Source organism: Coregonus clupeaformis, chromosome 2 (assembly GCF_020615455.1).
Source record: "Coregonus clupeaformis isolate EN_2021a chromosome 2, ASM2061545v1, whole genome shotgun sequence".
NCBI lineage: Eukaryota > Metazoa > Chordata > Actinopteri > Salmoniformes > Salmonidae > Coregonus > Coregonus clupeaformis.
Window position 1 is genome coordinate 27,959,597 of NC_059193.1, and position 17,797 is coordinate 27,977,393.

Sequence of the window (17,797 nt, forward strand, 5' to 3'; positions counted from 1 at the left end):
GATGGTTTTCATGTCATCATTTATGGTGTGGGGATTTTATGTGAGCTACTGTCGTTTCCTGTGTTTTTCATTAGGGTGAAAATTATTTCAAATAGTAGTCAATCACGCATCCTACTTCTATAACTTCATAAATTATGACAACTTCTCCTAAAATATAGATTTAGAATAATGTGTGAACATGTGTCATTTCTGTTGAGTACTCACAGTGTCGCTGTTCACCAGCTGTGTTTGGATAGATCCAGTTCTCCACCCTCTGCTGTTGCTACAAGGCTCTGGTGTTCGGGTGCCATTAATTAAGATGCGAAAAAGATTGGAGACGGTCAGATAGCGTGAACATTTTGAGGATATGATTTTGATTACACTGAATATTTTTGTGGAATACTATTTGTTTACAGTGTAGTATCTTGGCTACATGGTGTATCAGCGCTTTTGATGCCAGGATGGGGCACAAAGGAATATCGGTGACTGGCCTGGTCTGCAGCATTTCTTTCTTTCTTCTCACGCTGCACTCCGCCTATGGAGACGTGAGCTATTCTTTTCCGGAGGAGATGAAACGCGGATCTGTGATTGGAAATATAGCCAAGGATCTCGGGCTGGAGGCGAGCAGACTGTCCGCTCGTAATGCCCGAATTGATACCGAAGAGAACCGAAAACGTTATTGTGACATTAATCTGAGTGCCGGGGAGTTTATTGTTACCGAAAGGATTGACAGGGAGGAGCTTTGTGGAGAAAAGGTGTCCTGTATTCTTAAGTTTGAGTTAGTCTTAGAGAGTCCTCTGGAGTTGCATCGTATATCACTTCAAATCCAAGATATCAACGACAATACACCTATCTTTCCAAAGGATACAATCAAACTGGAAATAGCAGAATCTGCATTCAAAGGCGCTCGCTTTCGTGTGAACGCAGCTCATGACGCAGATATAGGACAGAATGCTGTTCAAAGCTACACGTTAAAGAGAAATGATCATTTTGCTTTAAGTGTTCAAACGACTGCTGCTGGTAGTAAATATGGAGAGTTGGTTTTAGATAAAGAGCTAGATCGTGAACAACAGCAGGAGTTAAAATTATTGCTTACAGCTGTAGACGGAGGCACTCCGCAGAGATCAGGTACTGTAGTCATACACGTCACTGTACTGGATGCTAACGATAATGCCCCAGTGTTTAGTCAGGCCGTGTATAAACCCAGTCTGCCTGAAAACTCTCCTTTAGGTACACTAGTTCTTACTGTAAGCAGTACTGATGCAGATGAAGGAGTGAATGGAGAAGTGACATATGAATTTAGTCGAATGTCTGATAAGGCAAGGAAAATGTTTACTTTGAACCACAAAACTGGAGAAATTACAGTAATAGGAGCGTTAGACTATGAAGATGAATCCAAATATGAAATGTTCATAGAAGGAAAAGATGGTTATGGACTTTCCTCAGACACTAAAGTTATAATAGAAATAACTGATGTTAATGACAACGCCCCTGTGATATATCTCAAATCTCTGTTTAGCCCCATACCTGAGAATGCGTCACCTGGTACAGAGGTGGGCATCATTAACGTGCAGGACAGAGACTCTGAGAATAACCGGCAGGTCCGCTGCTCCATTCAGCAAAACATTAATTTTAAGCTGGTGCCATCCATCAAAAACTACTATTCTCTGGTAACCACGGGTGAACTGGACCGTGAACTAGTGTCTGATTACAACATTACAATCACTGCCACCGACGAGGGCTCTCCACCTCTGTCCTCCTCTAAAAGTATGCAGTTATCTGTAGCTGACTTCAACGACAACCCACCTTTGTTTGAGGAACAGTTCTATACCACCCACGTGACTGAAAATAACAAACCTGGTGCCTCCCTGTGTTCCGTTACTGCCCGAGACCCAGACTGGAGACAGAACGGAACAGTGATTTATTCTCTCTTACCTGGTGAGGTGAACGGTGTCCCAGTGTCCTCGTTTTTGTCCATTAACGGAGACACGGGGGTGATCCACGCTGTGAAGTCGTTTGATTATGAGCAGTTCAGTAGTTTTGAAGTCCATGTTATGGCCAGAGACAACGGTTCTCCTTCGCTCAGCAGCAACGTCACCGTCAGTGTGTTCATAACGGATGTGAATGACAACTCTCCTCAGATACTATACCCCGCCCTGGAGGGGAACTCCTTCATAACCGAGCTGGTCCCCAAAGCTACATATGGGGGCTCTCTGGTTTCCAAGGTGATAGCGGTGGACGCGGACTCAGGCCAGAACGCCTGGCTGTCCTATCATGTTTTCAAATCCACTGATCCGGGACTTTTCACTATTGGGCTCCACAGTGGAGAGATCAGGACACAGCGGGACATTTCTGAATCTGACAGCATGAAACAGAACCTTATTGTGTCAGTGAAAGATAACGGACAGCCTTCTCTCTCTGCCACCTGTACCATGTATTTAGTGATTTCTGATAACTTGGCTGAAGTGCCAGAAATGAAAGATATCTCTTATGATGGGAGCAATTCCAAACTCACCTCTTATCTGATCATCGCGCTGGTGTCCGTCTCCACCTTTTTCCTCACCTTCATTATTGTCATCCTGGCCATGAGGTTTTGCCTCAGGAGAAAGCCCAGACTGTTGTTTGATGGAGCGGTCGCCATCCCCAGCGCATATCTCCCTCCCAACTACGCAGAGGTGGATGGCGGGGGAACTCTCCGCAGTACTTACAATTATGACGCGTACCTGACGACGGGTTCGCGCACAAGTGACTTCAAGTTCGTCAGTTCTTACAATGACAACAAGCTGCACGCTGACCAAACTCTGAGAAAAACTCCAACAGACTTTGCCGAAGAACTTGATGGCTGTGATGGGTCCCCAGAGGTAGGTCGTTACTGTAAATAAAATAAAATACTTTTGGCTTAATATTTTTTGGAATATGGCTATATTTTCATTCAATTACAGCTAAGATGGTTTCCAAAAAAATTACGATGGAGAAAATCATTCTCCTCATGGGTCCACAGGAATGAATAATTCATCTTGTCTATTTAGGCATCTTGTTTGTTGTCCAGGTGTGATGTTCTTTGCAACGCATTGGTTGATTATTTAAATCCCCTATAAGTTAAAGTGAGAAATCCACGGATGCTAATATTATGTTTTGTAGTTTGTGATATGGGATATGTAGCCTACTGTTTGTGATTAGATTTTTCACACACACTCTGCACAGTTTTGAGGTTAATGGAAATGGGTTGATATTTGGCTCTGTTGGAGTGAAGGGATATTTTGCTTGTTTTAGGAATAAGATAAAAACGTTCTTTATATGGAGAGCTATTTATACTCAGTGATGAGAGAAGCGGTGTTAAGTGTCTGACGGGCTGCACCTCGCTGTGTCGCTGTCCATGGTGCTGAAAATGCATACAGTCCCCTTCTATGCCAGTAGGGTTTACTAATTATGGTTGTTGACTGTCATAACTTTCATTCCTTGCCATACTCTCTGTTTTGAGTTTGTTGTGGCTGAATGACCAGCACTATCAATTGCATACATTTGATATTTGTATAGTAGCCTACTGAACCCCCTCTCGCATGTGTTCTATTGGATAATGTATTAATTCCACCTGAGCTTAACTCATATCAATACAGGATGATTGGCAATAATTAATGTTTTTGTGATTTTTATAATGCCATTTCATGGTCTTCTCTTTGGTTATTCCCAATAGTTTATCAATCAATTCAGCCTAGGTTACTCATAGGCCTAGAACAACTTTTCGTGAAACATATAAAAGAATATCAGGTAATATGCATAGCCTTATATCTGAAGGGTACTCACTGTGTCGCTGTTCACCAGCTAAGTTTTTATAGATACTGTTCTCCTCACACTGGTGTTGTTATAAGGATTGGGTGTTCGTGTACCATTTAGCTGCGGAAAAGAGTGGACACGGACATACATAGCATGCACATTTTGAGGATACCATTTTGATCAAACTGTATCTTTTTGTGGAATACTATTTGTTTTCATTGCAGTATTTAGACTATATGTTATTTTGACGTTTTTAATCCCAGGATGAGTCACAAAGGAATTTCGGTGACAGGTCTGCGGCTTTGTTTTTTTTCTTCTACGGCTGCACTTAGCCTATGGAGACGTGATCTTTTCTTTTCTTGAGGAGATTAAACGCGGATCTGTGATTGGAAATATAGCCAAGGATCTCGGGCTGGAGGCAACAGGAATGTCTGCTCGTAAGGCCCGTATTGACACCGAAGGGAACCAAAAGCGTTATTGTGACGTTAATCTGAGTACCGGGGATTTGATTGTTGCAGAAAGGATTGACAGAGATGGTCTTTGTGGCAAGAAGGCTTTGTGCGTTTAAAAAAAAGGAATTTGTATTGGAGAATCCTTTGGAGCTGTCTTCACGTTCAGGATATTAATGATCATTCTCCACAATTTAAGGAAGAGATTATCAAAATGGAAATAAGAGAATCTGCAGACAAAGGGGCTGGTTTTTCTCTAGACGAGGCCCATGATGCTGACATAGGACAAAATACGGTTCAGAGCTATACACTAGAAAATAATGACCACTTCATATTGAATGTTAATACAAAAAATGGGGGACGCAGGTACGGTGAATTAGTGTTAGACAAGGAGTTAGATCGTGAAAAGGAGCATGAGATACATCTAATACTAATTGCATCTGATGGAGGCACTCCGAATAAATCTGGTACTGTAGTCACACACGTCACTGTACTGGATGCTAACGATAATGCCCCGGTCTATAAAGCCAGTCTGCCTGAAAACTCTCGGTTAGTGGATACCGTGAGTGCTACGGATGCAGATGAGGGACCCAACGGCAAAGTAACATATGGCTTTGACCATGTTTCAGATGAAAAAAGTAATGTGTTTTCTCTAAACTATAAGACAAGACAAATTAGAGTTGTTGGGTCACTAGATTATGAAGAAGAATGAAATGCAAATCAGTGTGAAGGACAGCTTAGGGTATGCTAGGTTGATAGTAGAAATAGCTGATGTTAATGACAACGCCCCTCTGATTTATCTCAAATCTCTGACTAACCCCATACAGTATATATATATATATATATATATATATATATACATACATACAAATACATATATATACACACATACATACACACATACATACATACATACATACATACATACATACACACATACATACATACATACATACATACATACAGTGAGGGAAAAAAGTATTTGATCCCCTGCTGATTTTGTACGTTTGCCCACTGACAAAGAAATGATCAGTCTATAATTTTAATGGTAGGTTTATTTGAACAGTGAGAGACAGAATAACAACAACAAAATCCAGAAAAACGCATTTCAAAAATGATATAAATTGATTTGCATTTTAATGAGGGAAATAAGTATTTGACCCCCTCTCAATCAGAAAGAGTTCTGGCTCCCAGGTGTCTTTTATACAGGTAATGAGCTGAGATTAGGAGCACACTCTTAAAGGGAGTGCTCCTAATCTCAGCTTGTTACCTGTATAAAAGACACCTGTCCACAGAAGCAATCAATCAATCAGATTCCAAACTCTCCACCATGGCCAAGACCAAAGAGCTCTCCAAGGATGTCAGGGACAAGATTGTAGACCTACACAAGGCTGGAATGGGCTACAAGACCATGGCCAAGCAGCTTGGTGAGAAGGTGACAACAGTTGGTGCGATTATTCGCAAATGGAAGAAACACAAAATAACTGTCAATCTCCCTCGGCCTGGGGCTCCATGCTAGATATCACCTCGTGGAGTTGCAATGATCATGAGAACGATTGAGGAATCAGCCCAGAACTACACGGGAGGATCTTGTCAATGATCTCAAGGCAGCTGGGACCATAGTCACCAAGAAAACAATTGGTAACACACTACGCCGTGAAGGACTGAAATCCTGCAGCGCCTGCAAGGTCCCAGCTGCCTTGAGAGAACTGGGTGAAAGTGTTGTGGTCAGATGAGACCAAAATGGAGCTCTTTGGCATCAACTCAACTCGCCGTGTTTGGAGGAGGAGGAATGCTGCCTATGACCCCAAGAACACCATCCCCACCGTCAAACATGGAGGTGGAAACATTATGTTTTGTGGGTGTTTTTCTGCTAAGGGGACAGGACAACTTTACTGCATCAAAGGGACGATGGACGGGGCCATGTACCGTCAAATCTTGGGTGAGAGCCTCCTTCCCTCAGCCAGGGCATTGAAAATGGGTCGTAGATGGGTATTCCAGCATGACAATGATCCAAAACACACGGCCAAGGCAACAAAGGAGTGGCTCAAGAAGAAGCACATTAAGGTCCTGGAGTGGCCTAGCCAGTCTCCAGACCTTAATCCCATAGAAAATCTGTGGAGGGAGCTGAAGGTTCGAGTTGCCAAACGTCAGCCTCAAAACCTTAATGACTTGGAGAAGATCTGCAAAGGGGAGTGGAACAAAATCCCTCCTGAGATGTGTGCAAACCTGGTGGCCAACTACAAGAAATGTCTGACCTCTGTGATTGCCAACAAGGGTTTTACCACCAAGTACTAAGTCAATGTTTGTTGAGGGGTCAAATACTTATTTCCCTCATTAAAATGCAAATCAATTTATAACATTTTTGACATGCTTTTTCTGGATTTTTGTATTGTTATTCTGTCTCTCACTGTTCAAATAAACCTACCATTAAAATTATAGACTTATCATGTCTTTGTCAGTGGGCAAATGTACAAAATCAGCAGTGGATCAAATACTTTTTTCCCTCACTGTACATACATACATACATACATACATACACATAGCCTTAAAAAAAAATCTATTCCCCTTTATTACTTTCCAACCCCACCACCCTTTCCCTACTTGGAGTAAACTAGTGAACAACAATGCTTAGGCCTCTACTTCCAACTAATACTTACTATCTACATTTTATGGATACAGTCATTTTTACAATAATTATATTTTGTTTGTTTTTTCTCCTGAACTTCTTCTACTCTCAACCTCTCCGATCATTTTCATGATGTCCATCCGGTTTGCTTCTGTATGCCATATCTTTCTAACTGTGCTCTTTCACAAAAGCTCCCAACCTACAACCTATATACTTATAATGGACACAGTATGCTTACATTATTAGTTATATTGTTATTATTTGTTGTTAGTTGTTATTAGTCCCATCCTTCAACTCCATTCAACACCACCCATCTATCTCTTAACACCATCCATATAGGATTTCTATTTGCCATATATTTTTCAACTGTACTGTGATGTTTTACAAAAGTTCTGAACCTTTCTATTCTCATTGTGTCTACAGACTGTGAATTGAAAATAAACATTTTTGCTAAAAGTATTATTATATTGTTGATCGATTAACTATGACTTTTCAGATCACCCAGTAATGCTATCTGCAAGGTTAGCTCCAGGTAAATATTGCAATCATTTAGCCATTCCTGGACCTGTGTCCAAAAACAAGCTACAAACGGACAGTACCCAAACAAATTATCTAATGATTCTATCTCTTCGCAGCTAAATCTGCAGAGCTGGGAAGATTGTATCCCCCATATAAATAACATTCTATTGGTAGCAAGAATTTTATATAATTACTTTTAGACTTTTACTCAAGTAGTATATTACTGGGTGACTTCCACTTTTACTAAAGTCATTTTCTACTAAGGTATCTTTACATTTACTCAAGTATGACAATTGACTACTTTTTCCACCACTTGCTTTAGGTTTAATGTTATTTGTAATGTGTTGATGATAATTACTGTCCCCTCACAATTTAGGTGAAAAAATATTGATGCTAATACAGTACGTGGTTTGAGTTGTTATATTGTTAACAAAGGCCTACACGCTGCACGTTTGAGGTAAAAAAAAAAATGGTTAGTAGTTTGGGCTGTTCTAGTGGAGTTCTATTTTGAAAGGGGTTACAAAATATAAATGCAGTTTGTGGAGGGCTACTAAGACAGAGTGATGAGAGAAGCGTTGTGAGTGTCTGAAATGCGGGGGCTTTGGTGTGTCGCTGTCCACCGTGCTGAAATCCTTTTTAAAGCCTTGTGGTTTACTTTTCATCGCTGTTTGACTGTCCTCACTTACATTCATTCCCATACTCTCAGTTTTCTGTATCGCACTTGATGAGTTTGTGTTAAGTAAAATAACTGTACTATAAATATAATACTTATAATGCAGACCTGTACATTTTCTTGCAGATGTGTTCCCTTTGGAACGTATTTATTCCACCTAATCTATATCTTAACTCGTGAAAATAGTCTGAGATGGATTTTAATGCCATGAGTTATGTTTTGGGTTTTTTACTGACGTTTTCTGAGTTTCTAGTTATGGCCATAAGCTTCGGTTGATTTCCCCCAAATAGTTACAGTAATCAATCATGCACTCTACTTATAGGACAATAGATTCATATGACAACGTTTCGTGAAATATAGACTTAGAATGATATTAGTTAACATATGTAATTTCTGTTAAGTACTCAATGTGTCGCTGTTCACCAGCTGTGTTTGAATAATTACAGTTCTCAACCCACTGGTGTTGTTATAAGGCTCGCTGTTCGGGTGTCGTTTAACTGCAGAAAAGATTGGAGGTGGTCAGATCGCTTGTAAATTCGGTGGATATTATTTTCAGCAAACGGAATCTTTTTCTGGAGTATTTCATTAGAATATCTATATGGTTGTCTATTTTTAATCCCAAGATGGGGCACAAAGGAATCTCGGTGACAGGCCTGGTCTGCGGCTTTGCTTTCTTTATTGTAACGCTGCACTCCGCCTATGGAGACCTGAGCTATTCTTTTCCGGAGGAGATGAAACACGGATCTGTTATTGGAAATATAGCCAAAGATCTCGGGCTGGAGGCGAGCAGACTTTCCGCTCGTAAGGCCCGAATTGATACCGAGGGGGAAAATCAACGTTATTGTGACATTAATCTGAGTACCGGAGATTTGATTGTTGCGGACAGGATTGACAGGGAGGAGCTTTGTGGAGAGAAGGTTTTGTGTATGCTTAAATTCGAGTTGGTTCTAGAACGTCCATTGGAGTTGCATCAGATATCGCTCCTTGTTGAGGATGTCAATGATAATTCACCCATTTTCCCGAAAGATACAATCAAATTGGAAATTAGAGAATCGGCAGACAAAGGGGCTCGCTATCGAATTAACGAGGCACATGACGCAGACATAGGACAAAATGCAGTGCAAAGGTATACATTAGAAAGGAATGAACATTTTGTGCTGGCTATTCACGATTACACAGATGGAGGAAAGAACGTCGAGTTGGTTTTAGAGAAAGAACTAGATCGTGAGGTAAAGCAAGAGATGAGTTTACTTATTACAGCTGTAGATGAAGGCACTCCGCAGAGATCAGGTACTGTAGTCATACACGTCACTGTACTGGATGCTAACGATAATACCCCCGTGTTTAGCCAGGCCGTCTATAAAGCCAGTCTGCCTGAAAACTCTCCTTTAAATACTGTAGTGGTTACAGTGAGTGCTACGGATGCAGATGGGGGAATTAATGGGGAGGTGACGTATGAATTCAGTCGCATATCAGACAAAGCAAGAAAAGTGTTTTCTTTGGGTCACAGTACTGGCGAAATTAAGGTGATAGGACCAATAGATTTCGAAGGTGACCCAAAATATGAAATGCGCATTGAGGGTAAAGATGGATATGGTCTTTCATCTGATTCAAAAGTAATTATTGAAATAACTGATGTTAATGACAACGCCCCTGTGATATATCTAAAATCTCTGACTAACCCCATACCTGAGAACGCGTCACCTGGTACAGAGGTGGGCATAATTAACGTGCAGGATAGAGACTCTGAGAATAACCGACAGGTCCGCTGCTCCATTCAGCAAAACGTTCCTTTTAAGCTGGTGCCATCCATCAAAAACTACTATTCTCTGGTAACCACGGGCGAATTGGACCGTGAACTAGTGTCTGATTACAACATTACAATCACTGCTACCGACGAGGGCTCTCCACCTCTGTCCTCCTCTAAACGCATTCAGTTAGCTGTAGCTGACGTCAACGACAATCAACCTGTGTTTGAGGAACAGTCCTATCAAGCCCACGTGATTGAAAATAACAAACCTGGTGCCCCCGTGTGTTCCGTTACTGCACTGGACCCAGACTGGAGACAGAACGGAACAGTGATGTATTCTATTTTACCTGGTGAAGTGAACGGTGTCCCGGTGTCCTCGTTTTTATCCGTTAACGGAGACACGGGGGTGATCCACTCTGTGAGGTCGTTTGATTATGAGCAGTTCAGGAGTTTTAAAGTCCATGTGGCGGCCAGAGACAACGGTTCTCCTCCGCTCAACAGCAATGTCACCGTTAGTGTGTTCATAACGGATGTGAATGACAACTCTCCTCAGATACTATACCCCGCCACGGAGGGGAACTCCTTCATGACCGAGCTGGTCCCCAAAGCTGCGCATGGGGGCTCTCTGGTTTCCAAGGTGATAGCAGTGGACGCGGACTCAGGCCAGAACGCCTGGCTGTCCTATCATATAGTCAAATCCACTGATCCGGGACTTTTCACTATTGGTCTCCACAGTGGAGAGATCAGGACACAGCGGGACATTTCTGAATCTGACAGCATGAAACAGAACCTTATTGTGTCAGTGAAAGACAACGGACAGCCTTCTCTCTCTGCCACCTGTACCATGTATTTAGTGATTTCTGATAACTTGGCTGAAGTGCCAGAACTGAAAGATATCTCTTATGATGAGAGTAATTCCAAACTCACCTCTTATCTGATCATCGCGCTGGTGTCCGTATCCACCTTTTTCCTCACCTTCATTATTGTCATCCTGGCCGTGAGGTTTTGCCGCAGGAGAAAGCCCATACTGTTGTTTGACGGAGCGGTCGCCATCCCCAGCGCATATCTCCCTCCCAACTACGCAGAGGTGGATGGCGCGGGAACTCTCCATAGTACTTACAATTATGACGCATACCTGACGACGGGTTCGCGCACAAGTGACTTCAAGTTCCTCACAACTTACAATGACAACACGCTACATGCGGACCAGACTCTGACAAAAACTCCTACAGACTTTGCTGAAGAATTGGACGATTCCGAGGGGTCACCAGAGGTAGGCCTTTAATGCAAATAATAATAATACATTAGTTTTGTTTTTAGGCCTATATGATAGTATTAAGGCTATACTATTATACAATTGCAGCTAATATGCTTTATATAATCACTTTTTTTCTGGAGAAACCACTTTTCGTACTTACCCCATCTTGACTATAAGGCAAGGTCTTTATACTTTCGTTTCATTATATTTTAAATGTTTTAGATGATTATTTCAATTCCGTCGCAATTTACTTGAGAAATCCCGAGGTGCTATATTATACGTGGTTTGCTTGTTGTAATGTGGTATGCTCTTTTTGTGATTGAAAGAATTGGTAGATTTTTCACATAATAGCCTATTCTTCACGGTTTTGTGATTATGGGCACACTGACAATGAATTGCTATTATGTTTTTGTCACTGGAGGAGTGAAAGCCTGTTTGAAAATAGGTTGGAAAAGAGAAATACTGTGTGTTTAGAGATATTTATTACAAATATTGCAGTATGAAATCTCTTGAGTTGCACCTTCTCGGTTTAAAGAATGTCCAAATAAAAAAAATCCCACCAAAAAACAAACAATACTTATTAACAAGAATAATTTGGCAACTACTGTCTAATAATAATAATAATAATAATAATAATAAATAATAATAATAACAATGAAATAATAATAATAATAACAATGAAATAATAATAACACAAATATTAATAGTAGTAATAATAGTAGTAATAATAATAATAAAAACGTACATTATGAGCATAAAATAATGTTGTTGTAGACCTACTAATAAGCCTACAACTAATAACAAATACAACTAACAACGCTGAGTAGGCTGGTGATAATATATATATATATATATATATACATAATTACAAACATTTTCACATGGTGACGTTTCTACAAGTTAAAAACACAAACAGTTTGTTCTTAACATTTAAAAATGGGATTTCTTAACTTCACTGAGTGATTTTAATGCCCTGATTTCTATAAGTAAATGATTCCAGTTATTTGGGCCTTTGTATTTATTAGTAACAGAGTGATGAGAAAAGTGGTGTGAGAGTGTCTGAAGAGCAACGAGAGTCCTTGCTGTGTCACTGTCCATGGTGCTGAAATGTCTAATATCCTATTTTAAACCAGTACGCTTTACTATTGATCGCTCTTTGACCCCTCTTTCCTTGCCATGCTCTGTTTTTTTTTTCTATAGCAGTTATGAGTTTGCTCTGGCTGAGGAACCAGCATCTGATATATTACATTGTAGCCTCTTATTGATGTGTTGTATTTTATATTCGTTATACCTGATCTTAACTGATGAAAAAAGAGTGGGGGTGATTTTTAGGCAATCATTTATGTTTCTATGTTACAGTTTTTGCCTATTGCTTACACACTTTTTGCAGAATTTGGCTCATTATGTCAAAACTCAACACACAAGCCAATCAGACATAGCACTTGGAGATTAACAACTCAGATATATGCCAAAATGAAACACTGCAATCAAAACTTAACACTCCTTTCTAAAAATGAAATTCTTGCAACAAAACCATACACACAAGCAACATTTGAATGACTCTTTCATATCAGCAACAACACACTGATGGGCTTTATATAAAACACTGCAGTCTTTGTGTTTCAATTTTTATTGTCATTTTATTGTCATTGTCTTCTGTAAAACTCAAAAGTAGAATTTCTGCAGTAATCAAACAGTATTTACAAAAAAGTTTTTACAAAAAAACAAACGTTCTTACAGAAATTCTTAACATCAAATTTAGCAACAAAACAAGTAAAAAAACTAAACAATTACTGGTAAAATTGCTATTGGGGGAAAAATGCAATGATCTGTCCTGTATTGTAGGGACCTAGAGTGGCATGATGATGCAGGACTCCTTGGACACTACTTGCAGCACACAAGGTGATATTTCCCCCACGCTGCCCAGGGACATTTACAACAGCCCTTTGTCCAACTACGTTACGGCCCGACGCCTGGTTTTGGCCAGATTGAAGCCTGCCTCATCCACGTAGATGAATAATAATAATAATAATAATAATATGCCATTTAGCAGACGCTTTTATCCAAAGCGACTTACAGTCATGCGTGCATACATTTTTTGTGTATGGGTGGTCCCGGGGATCGAACCCACTACCTTAGCGTTACAAGCGCCGTGCTCTACCAGCTGAGCTACAGAGGACCACTCATGGTGGAGGATGAACTCATGCGGCAGTTCGGCGGCATCAAACTCCAGAACTGTCTGTAACAGAAAATATTGAATAGTGTTACTGAAAACACATACAGTAACTACAATGTCTATATTTTCACACAAGTAGGGGCTGGGTTGGGTGAGTATAGACAAAAACTACAAGCTACAGGCAGGGCAGGTGGCAGCATAAACCCACATCACAATATATAGTTTGTAAAGTAAAGTGACACATACCTGCACATAATCATGGCGCAGATCCTTGACCCTGACACTGTTCCTCTCAAAGTTGGATTGCATTATTTTCTCGCACCATTTCAATGATGGCAAGCTCTTGTTGTTGAGTGAAGAGCCGTTTCCCTTCCACCTTGAGGAGGTCGTCCAACCATTCTGTAGAAAATGCCACCACAAGATGTCATTGGTTAGGTTATTTTTCACATACTGTACTTTCAAACTGTACACAGTACTGCAACATCACAATGGTATTCCTTTAAATATACAGTACTTCACAGCACTACCCATTTTTGTATAGTATAGTTAGTACAGTAATACTGTAATATGATACAGAATCATGTGACACATACAGTAGGTACAGTCTGGAGTAGAAACTTGAAGATATACCTGTTCTCCAGTCGGAATGTCCTTATTATCGATGCTACTGTGTAGCGACTGAGGTTAGGTGGAATCTTTGCCCAGCCTCCCTAATGGACAGGCCATGATTTATCACATGGTCCACCAGAGTAGCCCTGATGTCATCTGATATACGTCTCCGCACTGGTCCTCGTCCTCTTCCACGTCCTCTTCCTCATCCGACTCCTCTCTCTCTTCGTCCTCCTCTTACTCTGACTCTCATTGCCTCCATGCTTGCAAAGTTCTAAAAAATGGCTTACCTGAGGCCTATTTGTAGTGCTAAGGCTCAGACTGGCTGGTGTTCTGTTTTCTGTGCAAGTGTTTTCAGGTGTGTATGTAAGTGCATACAATTGCCAGATGAGTTATGCATTTTGAACAGAGTGTTTTCCCAATGATAACAGGTGATTTCGTTTTTGAACAAAGTGTCTATTGTAAGAAAACGTGTGTAGTGTTTCGCAATAAGTGTGTTACAGAATTGCAAACAAAGTGCAAAGTTGACATTGTGTTTAAGCTATGGTTACACTGTGTTTAAGCTATGCTACAAGAAGTGTAGGTATTGAGGCTTTGGTCTAAGCATTCGGTTTTAGTGTGTAAGCAATGGGCAAAAACTGTAAATATACTTTTTTTGTTTTTTCTGTGTTTCTCTTTCGTTTTCCAATAGATAATTAACTAATTAAACTTACTTAGGGGTATTTATAACCACTTGTCAGTGAAACATTAAGACAACTGTAAGTAAATAATGTAATTTATTTTGATTACGCAAAGTGTCGCTGTTCACCAGCTGTGTTTGAACAGATCCAGTTCTCCACCCACTGGTGTTGTAACAAGGCTCGGGTGCTCGGGTGTCATTCTGCAGAAAATATTGGTCACGATCAGATTGCTTGAACATTTGGAGGTTATTATTTTCATCAAGCTGACTCTTTTTGTGGAATACTATTTGTTTATATTGTATTATCAAGGCTATATTGTGTTTTGGCGTTTTAATCCCAGGATGGGGCACAAAGGAATATCGGTGACAGGCCTGGTCTGCGGCTTTGCTTTCTTTATTGTAAGACTACACTCCGCCTATGGAGAAGTGAGCTTTTCTTTTCCGGAGGAGATGAAACGCGGATCCGTTGTTGGAAATATAGCTAAGGATCTCGGGCTGGAGGCGAGAAGACTGTCCACTCGTAAGGCCCGTATTGTTACCGAAGGGAACCACGAACGGTATTGTGACATTGATCTGAGTACGGGAGATTTGACTATAGCTGAAAGGATTGACAGAGAGGGGCTTTGTGGCAAGAAGGCTTCGTGCGTTTTAAAACAGGAACTTGTCCTTGAAGATCCTTTGGAGCTTCACCGTATTATTCTTCATGTTCAAGATATAAATGATAATTCCCCACAGTTTAAAAAGGATATTATCAAAATGGATATTAGGGAATCAGCAGACAAAGGCGTTCGTTTTTCTCTAGATGAGGCCCATGATGCTGATATAGGACAGAATACGGTTCAGAGCTATACACTACAACGAAATGAACATTTTATTTTGAATGTCAAAACAAAAAGTGGTGGACGCAAATACAGCGAGTTAGTCTTAGACAAAGAGCTAGACCGTGAGGGGCAGCATGATATACAGTTGTTACTGACAGCGATGGACGGAGGCACTCCACAGAGATCAGGTACTGTAGTCATACACGTCACTGTACTGGATGCTAACGATAATACCCCAGTGTTTAGCCAGGCCGTCTATAAAGCCAGTCTGCCTGAAAACTCTCCTTTAGATACTGTAGTGGTTACAGTGAGTGCTACAGATGCAGATGAGGGAGTGAATGGAGAAGTTACATATGAATTTGATGATGTTTCAGATGAAAATAGCAATGTATTTTATCTTGATCATAAGACTGGAAAAATTACAGTTGTTGGGCCAGTAGATTATGAAAAGGAGTCTTCATATGAAATGCAGATCAGTGCAAAGGATGGTTTAGGGTTAGCATCCTACTCTACATTGATAATAGAAATCACTGATGTTAATGACAACGCCCCTGTGATATATCTACAATCTCTGACTAACCCCATACCAGAGAACGCGTCACCTGGTACAGAGGTGGGCATCATTAATCTGCAGGATAGAGACTCTGAGAATAACCGACAGGTCCGCTGCTCCATTCAGCAAAACGTTCCTTTTAAGCTGGTGCCATCCATCAAAAACTACTATTCTCTGGTGACCACGGGCGAACTGGACCGTGAACTAGTGTCTGATTACAACATTACAATCACTGCCACCGACGAGGGCTCTCCACCTCTGTCCTCCTCTAAAAGTATTCAGTTATCTGTAGCTGACGTCAACGACAACCCACCTGTGTTTGAGGAACAGTCCTATAAAGCCCACGTGACTGAAAATAACAAACCCAGTTCCTCCGTGTGTTCTGTTACTGCACGAGACCCAGACTGGAGACAGAACGGAACAGTGATTTATTCTCTTTTACCTGGTGAAGTGAACGGTGTCCCGGTGTCATCATTTCTATCCGTTAATGGAGACACAGGGGTGATCCACGCTGTGAGGTCGTTTGATTATGAGCAGTTCAGTAGTTTTAAAGTCCAATTGGTGGCCAGAGACAACGGTTTTCCTCCGCTCAGCAGCAACGTCACGGTTAGTGTGTTCATAACGGATGTGAATGACAACTCTCCTCAGATACTATACCCCGCCCCTGAGGGAAACTCCTTCATGACCGAGCTGGTCCCCAAAGCTGTGCATGGGGGCTCTCTGGTTTCCAAGGTGATAGGGGTGGATGCGGACTCGGGCCAGAATGCCTGGCTGTCCTATCATATAGTGAAATCCACTGATCCGGGACTTTTCACTATTGGGCTCCACAGTGGAGAGATCAGGACACAGCGGGACATTTCTGAATCTGACAGCATGAAACAGAACCTTATTGTGTCAGTGAAAGATAACGGACAGCCTTCTCTCTCTGCCACCTGTACCATGTATTTAGTGATTTCTGATAACTTGGCTGAAGTGCCAGAATTGAAAGATATCTCTTATGATGAGAGCAATTCCAAACTCACCTCTTATCTGATCATCGCGCTGGTGTCCGTCTCCACCTTTTTCCTCACCTTCATTATTGTCATTCTGGCCGTGAGGTTTTGCCGCAGGAGAAAGCCCAGACTGTTGTTTGATGGAGCGGTCGCCATCCCCAGCGCATATCTCCCTCCGAACTACGCAGAGGTGGACGGCGCTGGAACTCTCCGCAGTACTTACAATTATGACGCATACCTGACAACGGGTTCGCGCACAAGTGACTTCAAGTTCCTCACATCTTACAATGACAACACGCTGCATGCGGACCAGACTCTGACAAAAACTCCTACAGACTTTGCTGAAGAACTTGATGACTCCGACGCATCCCCCCCAGAGGTAAGCCTTTTTCATAAACAAAAATAGTATCTTGTTGTGTTTTATATATTTTCAGTTAAGACACTTTGTAAAACAATTAGAGCTACAATTAGAGGTTCGATGCTTTGTAAAATTTATTTTTTCCTGTAGAAAAACTACAACAAAATTACGGCAGTACTTTAATATCACAACTTTTCTATAGGTAATTTGTTTGTGATCCAGGTTTGATGTAATATGTAATGAAGCCTATTATATGATTACTTCGATCCTCTCAGCTGAAGTGAGAAATACTGAGGCGGTGATGTATAGGTGCTGACATATCATTTTAGTTGTGTTGGGTGCTGTGATTCTGTTCTTTTTTTATTCATTGATTGGGTGTAAGATGTTTCACATACAAGGAGCACCATTTTGAGTTCACTGAAAATGGGTTGATATAGGAGATTTGCTCTGTTGGAGTAGGCTTTTTTGGAAATAGGTTAGTAAATAAAGAATACTGTCTATGGAGACGCGGTGTGAGAGTATCTGATTTGCTGCTTGAGCCTCAGTGTTGCTGTCCATGGTGCTGAACATGCAGAAAA

General features: G+C 41.0%; 3 protein-coding genes and 1 pseudogene across 5 annotated transcripts in view; all 4 read left to right on the forward strand.

Moving 5' to 3' along the window:
- LOC121532782 (protocadherin gamma-C5-like) overlaps positions 1-17,797 on the forward strand; it is a 211,211-nt gene that overhangs the window by 31,496 nt on the left and 161,918 nt on the right. The window contains exon 1 of one of the 3 annotated variants that reach the window (XM_045205130.1): positions 8,509-11,046. The exons of the other annotated variants lie outside the window; for them this stretch is intronic. Within the exon in view, the coding sequence (XP_045061065.1) occupies positions 8,647-11,046 (2,400 nt within the window). The 5' untranslated portion in view covers positions 8,509-8,646. Of the gene's footprint in view, positions 1-8,508; positions 11,047-17,797 lie in introns of those variants that run through there. 3 annotated transcript variants of the gene reach the window in all.
- On the forward strand, positions 253-2,894 carry LOC121532804 (protocadherin beta-15-like). The gene has a single exon (XM_045205142.1). It carries the CDS (start codon positions 441-443, stop codon positions 2,859-2,861), a length of 2,421 nt encoding a protein of 806 aa, XP_045061077.1. The 5' UTR covers positions 253-440; the 3' UTR covers positions 2,862-2,894.
- Positions 3,368-7,266, forward strand: LOC123492659 (annotated as a pseudogene).
- On the forward strand, positions 14,658-17,503 carry LOC121586016 (protocadherin gamma-A11-like). Its single transcript, XM_045225403.1, has 2 exons — positions 14,658-17,240; positions 17,495-17,503. The coding sequence occupies exons 1-2, from the start codon at positions 14,838-14,840 to the stop codon at positions 17,501-17,503; spliced, it is 2,412 nt and encodes an 803-aa protein (XP_045081338.1). The 5' UTR covers positions 14,658-14,837.

What these genes read in the sequence shown, in the direction of transcription:
- LOC121532804 (XM_045205142.1), top strand. Translation starts at nt 441, where the DNA reads ATGGGGCACAAAGGAATATCGGTGACTGGCCTGGTCTGCAGCATTTCT.
- LOC121586016 (XM_045225403.1), top strand. Translation starts at nt 14,838, where the DNA reads ATGGGGCACAAAGGAATATCGGTGACAGGCCTGGTCTGCGGCTTTGCT.